We start from the raw sequence: 16,820 nt of genomic DNA on the forward strand, positions 1-16,820 counted from the left end.
ATCCCACAACCTAAATTACTCCATCCTCTTTCTTACTATTGTTCTCATTATTATCAACTTAAACACTTTAGCATCTACAAATTCTCAAATGAATAGCTCTCAGTCTCAGTGGAATACACTATTAGATCATGACCAACATTCTCCTTAAAAGTCTAAATTTGGGAACATGACAACCACCATGGAGGATACTTACTAAATAAACCACGATCATTAACCCTTCAACAGTATAACATTCCAAAACAGTAAAAGAAATCCTACACATTAATAGGTAGCACAAGCAATTTGAACTAAGTAAAAGATAGAAAGGGGAGATAATAGTGTTCTCAAAAGGACCCCATCTACATTTTGCAGTTTTTACCATCTTTCTCCCATCAGGCTGAATAATAGCTATCTTGGTCTTCAGAGTTCTAATGGCTGAATGATACCGAATTCTTGAAATATTGTTACATTTCATATCTCTGAAAAGAAAATCAAAGTTATTCTCTTTACTAGACCTGGAAATATAGATAATATAAATGTTATAGAAATATCCATTAGAAATTAATCTAAGTAATAACATCTATGTCTGACCCTTAACAGAAAAAAAGAATGTGATCGTATTTTAAAGTCAATCATATTTTAAAATACGTTCAAAAAAGAAAATCTATGAAAAGCATTAGAAATAGAATGGTGAGAGAAAATCAAACTGCAACATAAGAACCTGACATCCATAAGAACCTGATTAAAATCATAAAGTTTTTAAAGGTAAAACTGAAATGGAACACTGAAGAAATAAAGCATGTGGCCTAGATTTTTAAATCTAAGTGTCCTAGATTTCTCAGTGTTAAACTTAGAACTGTGAAGCAAATTTATATACAGGAAGTATATAGGAATTTGAGGAAAGAAAGAAAAGAAAGAAAAGGAAGGAAGGATGAAAAGGAGAGAAGGAAGAGAGACAGACAAATAACCACTCTTGACCAATATTATAGACCAGTTTTTGATTGGGTTCCTAAGATCTTACTTACGTAACAGGCTTCTTTTGATTATTACTAAACTTAGCTGGACACTCTTCAGTTTTAGCATTTCTATCCAATTCTAATGGGATAACTTCAACCTCACAATCTGCAACTTCTATTTTCCTCCTTTTTGAAAACACATTTTTCATAATATTTTCTTCTTTTCTATTTTCACCAATAGCATCAGGTTTCCCAGTGTTAGATCTGCTTAATAATCTTCCTAAGAGAAAGGGAAGGAGTTTAGAAGGAAAAAAAAATAATGTAGTAATTGCTAAGCAACAAAATGGTACCTCTACTCTGCTCTATAACTAAAGAACCTTGTGAAGTGTACCTTATTTCTAAAATGAAGATAAACACATTAACATTCTAGAAAACTACTGCAAGGAATAATAAAAGACCAGTAAGAGATTTCACTCATGTCTTCCAGTATATAAAAAAGTAAAGGACATTTTAAAAAAAGCACTTGTCTATTCTGGTATAACATGAAAGAGAAGAGATTTAGTTACAATATAAAACAAAAACATAGATCAGAAAGCATTCTAGAAAGTTAGCAAGGTGAATTAGCATTGAAGATTTTGTGTCTAAATAAAAAATGCTTTACCACTTAAAATCAATACTGGTTTCATAGAGTGACATTTAAATCAGTGATGATATGTGTCTATTGTTCTCATGTTAAGTCCTGGTGTAACATTAAAATCTGTCTGAAGGTTATGAATTTGTCTCCCCAAGGGACTCAAAATTACAGTTACCAAGCCAAAGTTAGCAGCTGGATCAGATACTTTAGTTGCATTTTCTAGCAATGCAGACAAAGGCAATACTTCCTGCACATATTTGGCATTCTATAGGCAGCTGACTTTCATTAAAGAGTTATTTTGAAAAATATAAGAGATGACCATCTAGGCAAGTTGTGTGCCTATAAGTGGTATGTGGCAGGGATCCAAGTGTGACTATTCTGAATTCTGATAATTCTTGCCCTCACTGAAGTGAACCTGGAAATTCAAATGAGGAGGGCTGCTCTGGTCCCTGCTGCCTAGCTCAAAGACTCAGACCAGCACCTTTAGACTGGCTCTGGTAGAGCCATGCTTGCTCAACTCTCATTTCCTGGTATAGAGAAAGAATGAGGAACTTTGCCTGACACTCTGAGGTAAATGGTTAAGACTGTTGGAGGCTGACATGTCTGGCCTCAGGGCCGTGGTCCTAAAGAATCAACTACAACTGTAACACAATGGTTATAAGGTTTTGCTCAAAATGTGGGAAACTCTTGAGGCTCTGAAATGAAGTGTGCTGCCTAAAGTCATTGCCTGAATCACCACCCGCATGTATTTATTACAAAATTACCTTATTAAATTCTTTTTGAAAAAGACTATGTATTTAATGTTACAGAGAGGAGAGGGAGGGGTAGGGGAGGGGGAGAGGAAGAGGAGGGGAGAGGAGGGGAGGGGAGGGGAGGGGAGGGGAAGGGAGGGGAGAGGGTGAAATAGAGGAAAAAAACATTGATGTGTGACAGAAACATCAAAGGGATGCCTCTCACATGTATACCAACTGGGGACTGGCTGAAACATAGACATGTGCCATGACCAGGAACTGAACTGGTGATACTTTGCTTTGGAGGATGATACCCAACCAACTGAGCTACACCAGTCAGGGCACCTACTAAATTTTAATAGCTCAAAACACTGAATAAGGTAGTCAATTGATAATTCAGTAATTTAGTTTTCATATTTAAAACATTTTCTAATCTTACACCAAAGCATTTGTAGCCATGAAGACAAAAAAAGGTGCCTCACACAATAACCTAAATTTTATTTCTGAGCCTTTATTTTCTAGAACATAACCTCCTAAGGGATCTCATCCCTTCAGTATCCAAGTTCCCAGTCACTTTCCTTCCTCTATATGTTCCTCCTATATATTGTTGCTCTTGTCCTTGCTATAAGAACTCAGTGGCCTTGACTAGTAAAATGGATATTCAGAAATGCAGATACAGTCATTTGAAAATAAACTCTTGCTTTACCTGAGTAAGTGCAAACAAATGTCCCTCTGTCAATGTCATCCAGGCAGCGTACTCCCCATCCCTTCTTCTCAGTTTTGAACACCTGTAACCTCACTTGAGGTCCATGCTGAACAACTCGATTTTGACACATTTGTCGATTACATTTGCACAACAGGCTGCATTCATAAATGCTGTCAATAAATATACAAGAGAAAATCAATCAGGCATCCTAAATTAAAAACCAGGAGCAGTTAATATTGCTAGTCACTAATAACTGCAGATGAGAAAGAATTTTAGAGCTAGACTACCTGGGTTTCCCATCACAACTCCAGCATTAACTAGCTGTGTGATCTTAGACGAGTTATTTAATCTCTGTGCTTCAATTTTCCATTTTTAAAATGGGGATTATATGATTTTATTTTATTTTTAAGTATATTTTATCGATCATGCTGTTAAGTTGTCCCAATTATTTTCCCTTTGCTTCACTCTGCCCAGTAACCCCCTTCCCTAGCAATACCTCCAACCTTAGTTCACGTCCATAGGTTGTGCGTGTAAGTTCTTTGGCTTCTCCCTTTCCTATACTATTCTTAACATCCTCTTGTCTATTTTGTTTCTATCAATTATGCTTCTTTATCCCTGCACCACCATTCCACCCTCCACCATCTACCCCTTCCCCCTGCCAGCTGATAACCCTCCAAATTATCCCCATACCTATGATTCTGTTCCTGTTCTGGTTGTTTGCTTAGTTTCTTTTTTGTTTGTTTTTTTAGATTCAGTTGTTGATACTTGTGAATTTGTTGCCAATTTAATGTTCATAGTTCTGATATTCTTTTCCTTAAATAAGTGCCCTTAACATTTCATGTAATAACGGCTTGGTGATGAATTCCTTTAGCTTTACCTTGTCTGGGAAGCACTTTATCTGCCCTCCCATTCTAAATGATAGCTTTGCTGGATAGCGTAATCTTGGTGTAGGCCCTCGCTTTTCATCACTGTGAATACTTCTTGCCTGCAAAGTTTCTTTTGAGAAATCAGCTGACAGACTTATGGAAACTCCTTCATAGGTAATTCTCTGCTTTTCTACTGTTGTTTGTAGGAGTTTCTCTTTATGTTTAACCCTTTTCATTATGATGTGTCTTAATGTGGTCTTCTTTGAGTCACACCAAGTGGACTCTCTGTGCTTCCTGGACTTGCATGTCTATTTCCTTTGCCAAGTTAGGTAAGTTTCCTTTCATTGTTTTTCAAACAGATTTCCAATTTCTTGCTCTTTCTCCTCTCCTTCTGGCATCCATAAGGCAAATGTGGGACCTCCTGAAGTTGTCCCAGAGGCTGCTTATACTACCCCCATTTTTTAAAATTCTTTTTTTTCTTCTTGTTATTTGCTTCCTTATATTCCAAATCATTGATTTGATTCTTAGCTTCATCTACTCTACTGTTTTCCTGTGAATTGTTCTGTCTTTCGATTAGTGAATTGTTTGATTCTGACTGGATCTTTTTTAAGCTGCTCAGGCCCTAAGTTCCTTGAGATTCCTTATAACCAGTGTTTTGAACCCCACACCTGATTGCTTATCTCCATTTCTTTTAGCTCTTTTTCTGGAGTTTTGATTTGTTCTTTGCTTATCTCCATTTCTTTTAGCTCTTTTTCTGGAGTTTTGATTTGTTCTTTCATTTGGGCCATGTTTATCTCCTTGTTTTGGCAGCACCCCTGTGTTTGTTTCTACATATTAGGTAGAGCTGCTTTGACTCCATGTCTTGGTAGTGTGTCCTAAGTAGTAGGTGTCCTGTAGAGCCCAGTGACAGAGCCTCCCCATTTACCCAAGCTGGGTATTAGAGGTGCACCCTTCGTGTGGGCTTAGCACACCCTCCTCTTGTAGTTGAGCCTTAGTTGTTGCTGGCCGATCAATGGGAGGGATTTACCCAGGTAAGGATTAGCTGTGACCAATTACTACCAATCTCTGCCCTCTGTGGAGGATCAGCTGTGCAGAGGCAGGGTGGTGGCCCTCTGAAGTGATCTGTAGCTGTCTGCTGGGTGCACTGGCCCTGGGGTTTCCAAGATGGTGCTGACCAAGGTCAGTCCCCACCTATGTTTTGCCCAACAACCCTTCCTGATCTATAAAGCAATCTAAGAAGGCTGCTAGTTGTACTGGGCTGGGAGATTCCCAGGCAAAGCCAACCTGTGAAGCTAAACTGGCTGTTGCTAGTGCCCTGCCTGGAGCTTACTGAGGCCAGCTGTTGCTTGTTTGATAGGATTTAGGAAGTTGTGAAGCAGCCATTCATGTGGAAAAGCAGCAAGGGTTGGATAGGGAGGAGTCTCTGGGGATCTCCAAGATGAGTCAAACAGTGTTAGCCAGGTTGATGGAGTCAAATATGGCTCCACCCTGCTGGTACCTTGGCTCTGTGGGGGAAGGGCTCAGAAAAGGGACAATGTCCTCTGCTGGCCCTGATGCCAGGCACTTTAGCCCCTCCCAGTATGCCACTGGGGCCCTTCTTCAAGCTGCCACCCCTGTGTTGGAGCTCAGAGGGAGTGAGTCTGAGTAGGTGAGCCTATGTGTAGGTTTTTTAAGAGGAACTGGTTGTGGTTCCAGCAGTTACTTCCACTGACTCAATCCATGCTGGTTTTTGCAGCCATAAGTTATGGGGACTTATCTCCCTTGCACTGGAACCCTGGACTGGCAGGCCTGGTATGGGGGTGGGCCTGCTCACTCCTCAAATATCCTTCCCAAATTTTTATCCATCACACATGGGTGAGAGACCAGCCCATTCCACATCTGTGCTCCTTCTACCAGTTTGGATGTGTGTGGCTTCTTTAATTCTGAAGTTGTCATACTTCCAATCAACTCAATTTCTGACAGTTCTGAGTGATGGTTATTCTGTATTTTAGTTGTAATTTTAATGTGGTTGTGTGAAGAGGTGAGCCATGTCTGCCTACATCATGATCTTGACCAGATGCTCCAGATTTTATATTTATATATAAGCTATCACAGGATTGTTTCGTGAAGTTTATATGAGTCAGCATTTACAAGATGCTTGGGACAATACCTGGCACATAGTAAATATTAGCCCTTTAAAAATCCATAAATGTCTAGGAAGAAAATGTCTGGGATAGGAATGTTTAATAGGAAAAATGTTCTGTTTGTTTATTTTTTTATTTATTTATCTATATATATTTTTTAAGATTTTATTTATTTTTAGACAGAGGGGAAGGGACAGAAAAAGAGAGGGAGCGAAACATCAATGTGTGGTTGCCTCTCACACACTCCCTACTGGGGACTGGCCTGCAACCCAGGCATGTCCCCTGACTGGGAATCAAACCAGCGACCCTTTGGTTTGCAGGCCAGTGCTCAATCCACTGAGCCACATAAGCCAGGGTTGTTTGTTTATTTTTTAATAACAACCTTGAAAGGCTGAAAATTCTCAGTTCTTAGAAGACTTAGCACAGGGTATTTCTTAAGGGGGAACGGCTTCCCAAAGAAGGCTAACTCTAGAGGGTAAAAGCCAGACTCAAAGCACATGAGTGTTTGGTTCATACATGCTCTGCATGATACATATGTGGTCTATCACTTCCATTTCCAAAAATAATATGCAGGTTTGTTACTTTTTTAATTTCTTAATTTAGGTTTTTGATATAAAAAATTAAGATTTAATATCTGTAAGACTATAAGTACAATAATAAAGAACCCACCTTTGAAGATACAAACACACTATAACAAATCCTCAGGTATCTTACCCAGTTGGTATGTGTCTCTGTAGTCTTTTATATTTATATCCAATGGTTATTTTATCTCTTGACAAGGGGCAAATCTCAGCATTTCTTGCTGTCATTTGAAGACATGCACATTTTGTTCTACAAAGAAAGGCAATGAAGGGAAGAAGTAAAAATTTTAAAAAAGCATCAACTAAAGAGACTTGATTAAAGTGTAAATGATATAGTAAAGGAATTAACTGTATTCAGGATAGTCATCTGCCTCATGAACAGTTGAACTTCTTCACTAGATAGACCTCCATGAAAGAGATTATTTACCAAAAGCCTGTAAATAATTATAAACTGCCCTCGACACCTTTATTTGCTCATGAAATAAGTACTTAACCATGAGTTTTCTTCAACTTTTCAAAATGAACTCCTTTAATTTCCTTTTCAGCAGAAGTTTGTTTGTTCTCCTAGGTTCACTCTCCTCCTACAATGGATAAACTGATATGTGTCAAACTCAAAAAGGTGTACATAGGTTTGCAGATGCCTTAAATTATCTTTCTTTCTAATGACACAAAAGCAGATTGGGTAAGTTGACACTGGATATCTGGTTACTAAATTTATTTATAATGTTTCTCAACAAAAAAAATGCAACCATAAATTTTCCCCCTCTTTTTAAATGATTGTCTAACTCGAGAGAAACTTATACCTTGATAGGGAGTAAGGAACCTGGGTATCTCATCTGTAAATTGGATATGTGCCTACTGATGAGCTGGTTAAAATCTCTGGATCTATCTCCTTTGTTCAACAAGTTACTTTGAGATCTCTTTCTTGATGATTCTCTTCTGTATTTTTCTGTATATACATAATACATGCATAAGAGTGGTGGTTACTATTTGCAACAGAAAAAACAAAGATTTCAATAATCTGGAATCTACTACAGTGCAGGAAATGTAAAGTTGCTTTTTTGATATGAGTTTGCTTACAAAGTTTAAAAGTACAGAAAAAGACAAATAATAATATAATAAGCACTCATATTTCTACCACATAGAATTAACTGTTATCATTTTACCTAGTCCTTCTTTTTTCTGTATTATTTAAAATATATACGGGTAGGCTGGGATGGGAGTAAAAGACAGAAAATTGTATTTAAACAACAATTAAAATAAAATTTAAAATAAAATAGAATAAAATATATACAAGGTCTGTCTGGAAAAAGTCCAGCTACTGTTAATATAATGAGAACTGTTCATGCAACATTGCTATAACCTGGCATCCAAGGAGAATGGACTGGAATGCACATGCATGAACAATGACTTCACTGTACTAGTCAGTGGGGGCATTAGAAGCTGTTGAGTGCAAATGTGTACTGTGTGGCTATAGCATTCAAAATGACTGAGCTAGTAGAGGAACAAATCTGCATTTGCATTAAGCTTGAGCTTTTCCCCTCGGAAACTATTTGGATGACTCAGAAGACTTTCAGGGATGATGCAATGAGTGCAGTGCAACTAAAAGTGTGGCACAGATGTTTACAAGATGGCTGAGAATCTGTTGAAAGTGATCCATGTTCTGTATGGCCTGCAACAAGCAAAACACCTTGAGAATGTTGAATGTGTATAGGCTACAATCAACAAAGATCGGCAACTGACAGTATGAGAACTAGAAGCTGATCTGGGGATTCCAAAAACTACTGTGTCTGAGATTTTGATGAAGGATCTTGTATGAAATGTGTTGTGGCAAAATTCATTCCATAGCTTCTGCTACCAGAGCAGAAGAACATCATACAGCAATTGCTAATGACTTCATTCAAACTACTACCAATGAACCAGATTTCCTTAAGAAGGTCACAGTCCAAGATGAATTCTGGGTCCATGGTTATGATCTGGAAACAAAGGCCCAGTAGTCCCAACAGGAGTCACCTGGTTCTCCATGCCCAAAGATGGTGCGGCAAAGTCCCAGCAAGATCAAAACCATGTTAACTGTGTTTTTTGATTGGGAGGGTGTTGTCCATCATGAGTATGCCCCAGCAGGCCAAACAATTAATAGGGAATACTACCTCAATGTGCAATATGATGAAAACAGCTGCAGCTATGGGCAATTGGTGATTGGCAGCTTCATCATGACAATGTGCCTGCTTATGCATCACATCTTGTGCAGAGTTTTTTGGTGAAACATCAAATAACCCACATGACTCAGCCGCCTTATAGCCCAGATTTGGTACCCTGTGAATTCTGGCTTTTCCCAAAACTAAAATTACCTTTGAGAGGGGAGAGATTTCAGACCATCAGTGAAATTCAGGAAAATATGACAGGGTAGCCGATGGCTACTGGGACAATTGAGAGGTCCCAAGGTGCCTACTTAGAAGGGGGCTGAGGCATTACTGTCCTATGTACAATGTTTCTTGTATCTTGTATGTTCTTCAATAAATGTATTTTTAATATTATAAGAATGGATATTTTTCAGACAGTCCTCGTAAACTGTTTATATAATAGTCTTTAAAAAATTTACTCTAGTTATTACTTTAAAACTTGCTCTTTCTTTCAATGTTATGTTTTTGAGACCCAATCCATGTTATATTCAAATATAGTTAATTCCTTTAAATTTTTCCACAGCATTTAGATACACAATTATGTCGCTTAATTAAGTTGCTTCAAGTTTTCAATGTAACAAATGTTGAAATGAACATCCTATTCTTATGCAGATGTGTAAACATCTCTAGAGTAGTAGCTTTCAAATATTTTTTCTACTATGACCCACAGTAGAAAATACATATTTTTCAGGATCATATACAAGCACACATATTTATACGTATGCAAACTGAAACAACAGTGGCATGAAACATTACTCTTATCGTTTGTGATGCACTTGGGTCCTTTTTTGTATTATTTAATTTTTAAAAATGCTAGTTACAACCCCTTAAATGATTTTATATCAACTAAACCTATGGCTTGGAATACAATGTTCTAAATATACTTAAAAGTACTATTGCTGGAAAGTAGGTATGCACCTTTTCTATTGCTGTGTAACTGAACACCCCACTCTCCCTATTAAACGACTGACAGGCTTGGTATGAAATTCTAGTTTTAATTTGTTCTCCTTCAAGATTTTAAGCTAATGTATCTCTTTTTTTATTGTATTACTTCTGATGAAAAGTGTGTTGTCAGTCTCTTTTTCCTCTTTTTTGAGAGTTTGAAATTTACTCTTTATCCTAGGTCCTTCTTAAGTTGCATCAATATATTTATTTAGATTTATCTTATTTTTCCTTTTTAGTACTTAGCAGGCTCTTTCACTCAGAGGATTCCTGTCTTTCTTCAACTCTGTAAAATTCTCAGCTATTTTCTTTTTTTCAACCTCTTCCAAGGACATTTTTTCATGGCTTTTATAGAGAGAACAAAGGGGTAGAGGGAGGTGGAAACACAGAGAGACAGAGACAGAGAGGAAGAGACAGAAATATAGATGTGAGAAAGAAACATCAACTGGTTGCCTCCTGTATGTGCCCTGACCAGGAATCAAACCCATAATCTTTTGGTTTATGGAATGACACTCCAACCAACTAAGCCACATAGGCCAGGGCTCAGCTATTATCTTTGAATGGTGCTCTTTTCTTTTTTGCATATGTATGCTACAGCTACTCCTCCATATTTCTTAACCTGTAAGTTATTTTACCCATATCTTTATCTGTTTGCATTCTGAGAGATCTTAGTTTTTGCCATCCAACACATTAATTCTTTCTTCAGCTATACCAATGCTAACATTTAATGCATCCATTTAATTTATTTCAATGACCATATATTTCCTATACTTCCAAATGGTTCTTTTTCATATATACCCCTTTATAAAAATAATTTCCTATTCTTGTTTTATGGATGCTAATATTTTAGCTCTTTGGACATTTTAAATATACCTATTGTAAAGTACCTTTCAATCAGATTCTACATTTATCTCTGATTCTTCAGGTGTGAATTCTCCCATTTGTTGGGATTCAAGCTGCTTTTGGGGTCTTAACCGTTGCCTTTGTGTGCTGTGAGAGTCTGACATCATACTTCTGTGGGGTTTACACCTGTGTGTTCTAAAATTACATATAGTCAAATTATTCTCTAAAAAATTCTCTTGAACTGACCATAGAGTAAACACTGTTCCACAGTCATTTTTTTTTTCTTTCAGTTTATGGGTTGATGCCCAACCAACTGAGCCACACTGGCCTGGTCCAGTAATTTTTTTCTCCACTACTGAAAGAGATTGAGCTTGGCCAGATACAGGTGGGTTATACTTAGAGGCAATGCTTAAAAAAAAAAAAAGAAAAAAAAACCCACTTGTTTTTAAAAAGAATTAAACTAGGCCAGCAACAGATTTTCTCTATGATAAGGCAAAGGAATTGAGCCAAAAGGATCTAACAGCAGATTTATATATCTCATCTCACACTCCAACTAAAGGGTGGTGCAAACTACTATCCATACCATTTATTTATCTTTCTCATTCTTTTGCCTACTACTGGAAACTAAATTTACATTAAACTGAATGTACATATAATGCAACTCCATTCTATATATGCATACCTACAAAAACATGTACACTATATATCCTTAAAATGATTTGAAAGTCCTAATATATTGAACATGTTTTCATTTTTTTATGGAATGTCAATGTTAGGATCAAGAGAGTACTAATTATAAGCACCATTAACTTTCTACAAATGGCAAGGAAATGATTTGTAGAGAAATAAATCGCAACATATAACACAGTTACTAAGAGCATGGGCTGAAACTGCAGCTCTTCAATTTGTTTGCCCTATGATCTTAAAATTAGCTTCTCAGTTTCCTCTTTTGTAACATGGAAATAATACTACTACCTCATAGAGTTTTGTGAGAATTAAATAATAAAATGTATATAAAGCAATTGTCAGTGTCTCGCACTGTTACATGGTATTAACTGTAATTGCTGCTGTTATGATTATGATACTAGCTTAAAGAAACACTCATCGCCCGGTACGCCAAAAGGTTGAGGGTTCAGTCCCCAGTCAGGACAACCAATTGATGTTTGTCTGTCACATCTCTCTCTCTCTCTCTCTCTACTCAATAAGCATATTTTATTAAAAAAAAAGAAATATCCTTGGAGGAAATAATTTTCAAATTACTGTAATAATGCTGAAAAGTTTTCTTTCCCATTGCTAGTGAGAGGGTGCATCTTTCCATTTTAGATTCTTAGCGAACAGTTTTAGATAGACAGATAGACAAACTGAGACACAGCAGGACTTAACAAGTACCCCTACATTCAAAAGATTTTTTGAAATGCCATTATATTCTACTCACATGTCTATGCATCCCTCAGAGCAGTCACATGAATCAGTAAATATGTTGGGAAAGCTGCTTAGATAATATGCTCGTGGCCATATAGTCTTTCTGTACTTAAAGTGTGGAAGCTTTCTATTGTCAATTTCATTACAGAAAGAAATGGGCACCAATTCCACTCCATTGCTAATATCCAGATCAGAAACAATTTCTTCTTGCTTTGGGTAATTCCGAGTCAATTGAACATAGGTATTGAAAGAAAAGTTATCTGTAAATAAAAAGTTACACTCTGTCTCAAGCAGGTAACGAAAAACTTCCTCCATGTTTCGTAGACTCCTTCCACAAGGGGTTTTATAACTCACGTGGAGTGCTGAAGAATGAGTGTTTGTCTTTGCATGTCGTCTTTGGAAGTGGCATGAAATTGGTAGCTGCAGAGGGTTTTCTCCCTTGAAGGTTAGTGGCATTTTCATCAGACAGGCACCAGAGCAGTCATGACTTTGGTAAGATAAATTCAAAGAGGATTCTTTTTCTCCAAAGTCCACAGCTTTATTTCTCAGAGGGGGAGATTCATTATTTTTTGTAGTGCTGTTTAAAATTAATTACTTATTAGTATCTCACATTTATAGTACAACTTCCCATTTTAAAAATACACTTCACACTAAGGTGGTAATTACCGCTAATATTTTCTTAGACAATACAAAAATAAGCTAGACTCTGAAATAAACATTATACTATGTTCTGCAGCCTTTTAAAGGTATGCCTTGCAGGTCTTGCCTCAAAGGTCTTCTCCCCGCTCCAGAAATCAAATATGTGGTGTTTTTTTTTTTCCAGCACATCTCCAACTGGGAGTCCAATAATTCAGTTCAATTCTGACACTATTAACCTGGAGTCAGTATCAGACCCCACAAGACAAAGGGCTCAGTCCCACAAGACTGTCCCCATTTCAGATACAAAATACAAGTCCTGCATACCCATACTTCTGACTGACCCTGGGATCCCCACAACCCCCTCCCTAAAACTTGATAATTTGTAAAAAGACTCAGAGAACTCAGGAAAGCAGTTTAATTACTATTACCAATTTATAATAAAGGATAGAACTCAGGAACAGTCAAATGGAAGTGATTCACAGGGCAAGATAAGTAGGAAGGGTTACGGCATGCCCTCCCCATGTGTGTCACCCTCCAAGTGTCTCTAAGTGTTCAACCAGGAAGCTTCCAGAACCCTGTTGTTTAGAAGTTTTTATGGAGGTTTCATTACGTAAGTATGATTGATTATATCAAAGGCCACGGGTGATTATCTTAATCTCTAGCCCTTCTCTCCTCCCTAGAGGTTGGAATTTAGGGCTGAAAGTTTTAAGCTTCCAATCAACATTTATTTAGTCTTTCTGGTAACCAGGCACCATCCTGAAGCTAACTAGCAGCCCCTCACCAAAAGTCATTTCATTAGTATACCAAAGATAATCTTCTCATTCAGGAGGTTCCAAAGGTTTTAGAAGCTATGTGCCAGGCAGTAGGACAAAGACCAAGTATCTTTCTTCTTATATCGCAACCTAATTTCAGAATATTCCAGAGAGCTGTGATTATAGCTGTACCATTTTGCTATGGCACCTAGCAAATTTAGAGTTATTTAGAGCATGCACTCAATAAATAGAGGAGGAAGATTACATCTTCAGGCATGCTTGATTCAAGCTTTCTACCTGCATAAAACAGTAAAGGCTAGCCAAAAACTTTGGCTATCAAGAATCCTTTACACAGTGTTTGCCTTCAACCACTGTTAACCAATGGAAATTTTTCCATAATATGTAATTCACCTGGCATCATAGTGATACATCTGAAAGTGGTAAACTGATAGGAGAAAATGGGGCAGTTAGTCATTTTAAGAAAAAATAATTTGTGAAAAGATTCCATATGTATTGGGAACTCAGGTTTTAATTTTTCACAAAGAACCTCAGTTTTGTTTTATGTAGTATTTTCTATATTTAGATGTCTTTATTATAAAAGTAATATAGTATTTTAGAGATGTTTTTATACTCACTACATAAAGCAACACTGTCCAACAGAACTTTCTGCACTGATGGCAATGTTCAGTATCTGTGCTGTCCAGTTGGGTAGCCACTAGCTACATGTGGCTATTGAGCACTTTTAAATGGGGCTAGTGCAACAAAAGAGCTAAACTTTAAATTTTGTTTAATTTTAATTAATTCAAATTTAAATAGTCATGTGCAGCTATACTGAATGCATAGATATGAGGTGTATCTTCCTTTTTTCCAGCTGTATTAGCAATCCTCTGAATAAATTTCACAATTTATTCTCTATTGTTTCCAATCTTTTGTTATTATAAATCATCATGTGATAAACAACCTTATACATAACAATTTCATACATGTAAAGATATCACTACAGAATATATTCCCAGAAATGGAAATACTAGGTCTCAGGGTAAATGGATTAGTAATTTTGTTAAGACACCCAAATTGTTCTCCTTGGGGTTAGCCTCTCCAGCAATTTATGAAAGTACCTGCTTCCAAAGCCTCATCAATCAATGGCTCTTGATGCTTTCAAATTTCTGACAATCTAACAGCCTAAAGGATAGAAGTTTATAAGTCTTTTAATGTTAGATACATTTGTTTCCAATTTTTCTGTTACTACTTTTTTTTTAATTGATTGATTTGAGAGAGAGAGGAAAGGAGAAAGACAGAAACACAGAGAAACATCAACCGGTTGCTCCACCCATCCATGCCCTCACTGGTTAATTCTTGTATACACTTGAGATGGGATTGAACTTGCAGCCTTGGAGCATCAGGACAACACTCCGACCAACTGAACTACTGGTCCAGGGCTCTGTTACTACTTTAATGAATATCCTCATACATAAACCCTTGACCAAATTTCTGATTATTACTGTAGTATACATTCCTTTAAGAGGAATTACTAGGTCAACAGGAACATACATTTAATAACTTTATTAATAACAGGTTCAAAATACATTAAAAAGTATTTTTTCTCATAAAAAAGACCGATATATTGGACCCCCATGTACTTGTCAGAACTGCAGACTCTTGGCACAACTATGTCCAAACCTATGCACTAAGAGACAACCAAACTCTAGCAAGGCTCCTAGCAGCATAAAACAAAGTCTCTAGATTGACCCCTGTTCCTCAGTAAAATGCCTGCCTGAGAAAGCTCAAGGCTGCCAAGGAAATATACTGTTTCTTCTAGCCAACACCTGAAGATAAACCCCTGGCCTTCCTTTCTTACACCATTTACTAAGAGGACTTACAATTGTGAATCATTCCTCCTTCCTTCTGAGAGGTATATGCATCTCCTACAACTCAGGTATGTGTTTCTCAAGGAACTGAAAGTCATTCCTTTGAAAGGCAATGGTCAGGAAGGATAGGGCCTGTCTTCCAGTCTCTGTAGGAGAACAGAATCCTAACTTCCATAATTGCCAGGTAGCACACACAGCTGGCCTCAAGGGTATTTACACTCCCTGTAATTTTACACTTGAGTGCTTGTTCTTCCTCTCTCCCCCATTCCCCTTTAAAATTCCAGTCATTTCAGCAGCACAAATCGGAATGGAGCTCAACTCCTTTCCCTATTGTCAGTAGGCACTTGGTAAAATCTGTTTTCACTGCTTTAACTAGAATCTTTGCTTATCTTCGGCACATTACCAAACTTTTGATAATTATCAACATTTTATCTATTTTATTTGATCTATTCTCCCTGCCTCTTGCCCCATCCTGAAACATACTGGAGTGCTTTAAAGCAAATCCTAGATGTTACATCTTTTTTTAGCTGAAATAAATCAATATGCATTTCTAACAAGGCTTTTAAAAATATATATAGTCTAAATAGCCTGTTTTCACATTTCCTTTATTCTCTTAAATTAGTTTGAATCAAAATTCAAACAAGTACCACACAATGTATTTGATTCAGATGTCTTTTGTCTCTTCAACCTTAAAAGAGTGCCTCTTCATTTTATGATATGTTTGTTAAAGTTGAGTAAATTGTGTCATTAGTCCTGTATCGCTTCCTACACTGTAGAATTTGGCTGATGACTTTTTGTGGTGTTAACTCATTCCCCTATCCTTTCTATTCCTGGTAAATTCATGATTCAGTTCTAGAAGCTTGATTATATTCAGGTTCGATTTTGGTGGTGGTGGTAGTGTGTAATAATTCATAGGTGATGCTATAAATTCCTATTAAGTCAACTAAGGAGGTATACAATATCTGATTCACTTTTAGTGATGCTAAGATTTGTAATGGATTGGCCAGAAAGTCCATTAGATTTTTCCATATGATGGCTCTAGTAGTGCTTAGTTGTCATTAATTTCATTTTGAACAACTTTTTTACACTGTATTGTGACAGCTGTCGTATCAGTGTGCATTAAAAAAACTTATCAAAATTGGTGAATTTTTATGCAGCCATTCTAGTAGTGAAGATGGATGACGATCCACAACACTTTTGGCATAATATGTTTTATAATTTCAAGGAAAGTAAAAACTAAATTGAAACGCAAAAAAAGATTTGTGCAGTGTTTGGAGAAGGTGCTGTGACTCATCGAATGTGTCAAAAGTGTTTTTGCGAAATTTCTTGGTACTACAAATATTTTGGCCAAATAATTCTTTGTTGTGGGGCAGTCTTATGCATTGGAAGACATTTAGCAGCACCCCTAGCCTCTACCTATTAGAAACCAAAAGTGGGAGATAGCCAACATTCTTAAAATACCCAAATCAATCAAGTTATTGGTGAAAATGAAAAAAATGTCTTTCATTTTACAGAAAAAATGTAATGGATTTTTTGGGCCAACCCAATAAGTGAATTAGGGTGTTTTCAGCCTAATCTATCCATTTGAAAGCTCA

The 16,820-nt window shown here is 36.9% G+C and overlaps 1 protein-coding gene across 11 annotated transcripts in view; it reads right to left on the reverse strand.

The window, feature by feature from the left end:
• The window catches only part of SETDB2 (SET domain bifurcated histone lysine methyltransferase 2), a 71,529-nt gene that overhangs the window by 13,180 nt on the left and 41,529 nt on the right, over positions 1 to 16,820 (reverse strand). For 10 of the 11 annotated variants that reach the window (XM_028526801.2, XM_036011365.1, XM_036011369.1 and 7 more), the window contains 5 exons: positions 11,980 to 12,543; positions 6,710 to 6,826; positions 3,007 to 3,176; positions 1,005 to 1,215; positions 359 to 458 (listed from right to left, as the gene is read on the reverse strand). In XM_028526801.2, the coding sequence (XP_028382602.1) occupies positions 359 to 458; positions 1,005 to 1,215; positions 3,007 to 3,176; positions 6,710 to 6,826; positions 11,980 to 12,543 (1,162 nt within the window). Of the gene's footprint in view, positions 1 to 358; positions 459 to 1,004; positions 1,216 to 3,006; positions 3,177 to 6,709; positions 6,827 to 11,979; positions 12,544 to 16,358; positions 16,467 to 16,820 lie in introns of those variants that run through there. The other variant, XM_036011371.1, reaches the window with a different exon arrangement.

The sequence above is a fragment of the Phyllostomus discolor genome, chromosome 11 (assembly GCF_004126475.2).
Source record: "Phyllostomus discolor isolate MPI-MPIP mPhyDis1 chromosome 11, mPhyDis1.pri.v3, whole genome shotgun sequence".
NCBI lineage: Eukaryota > Metazoa > Chordata > Mammalia > Chiroptera > Phyllostomidae > Phyllostomus > Phyllostomus discolor.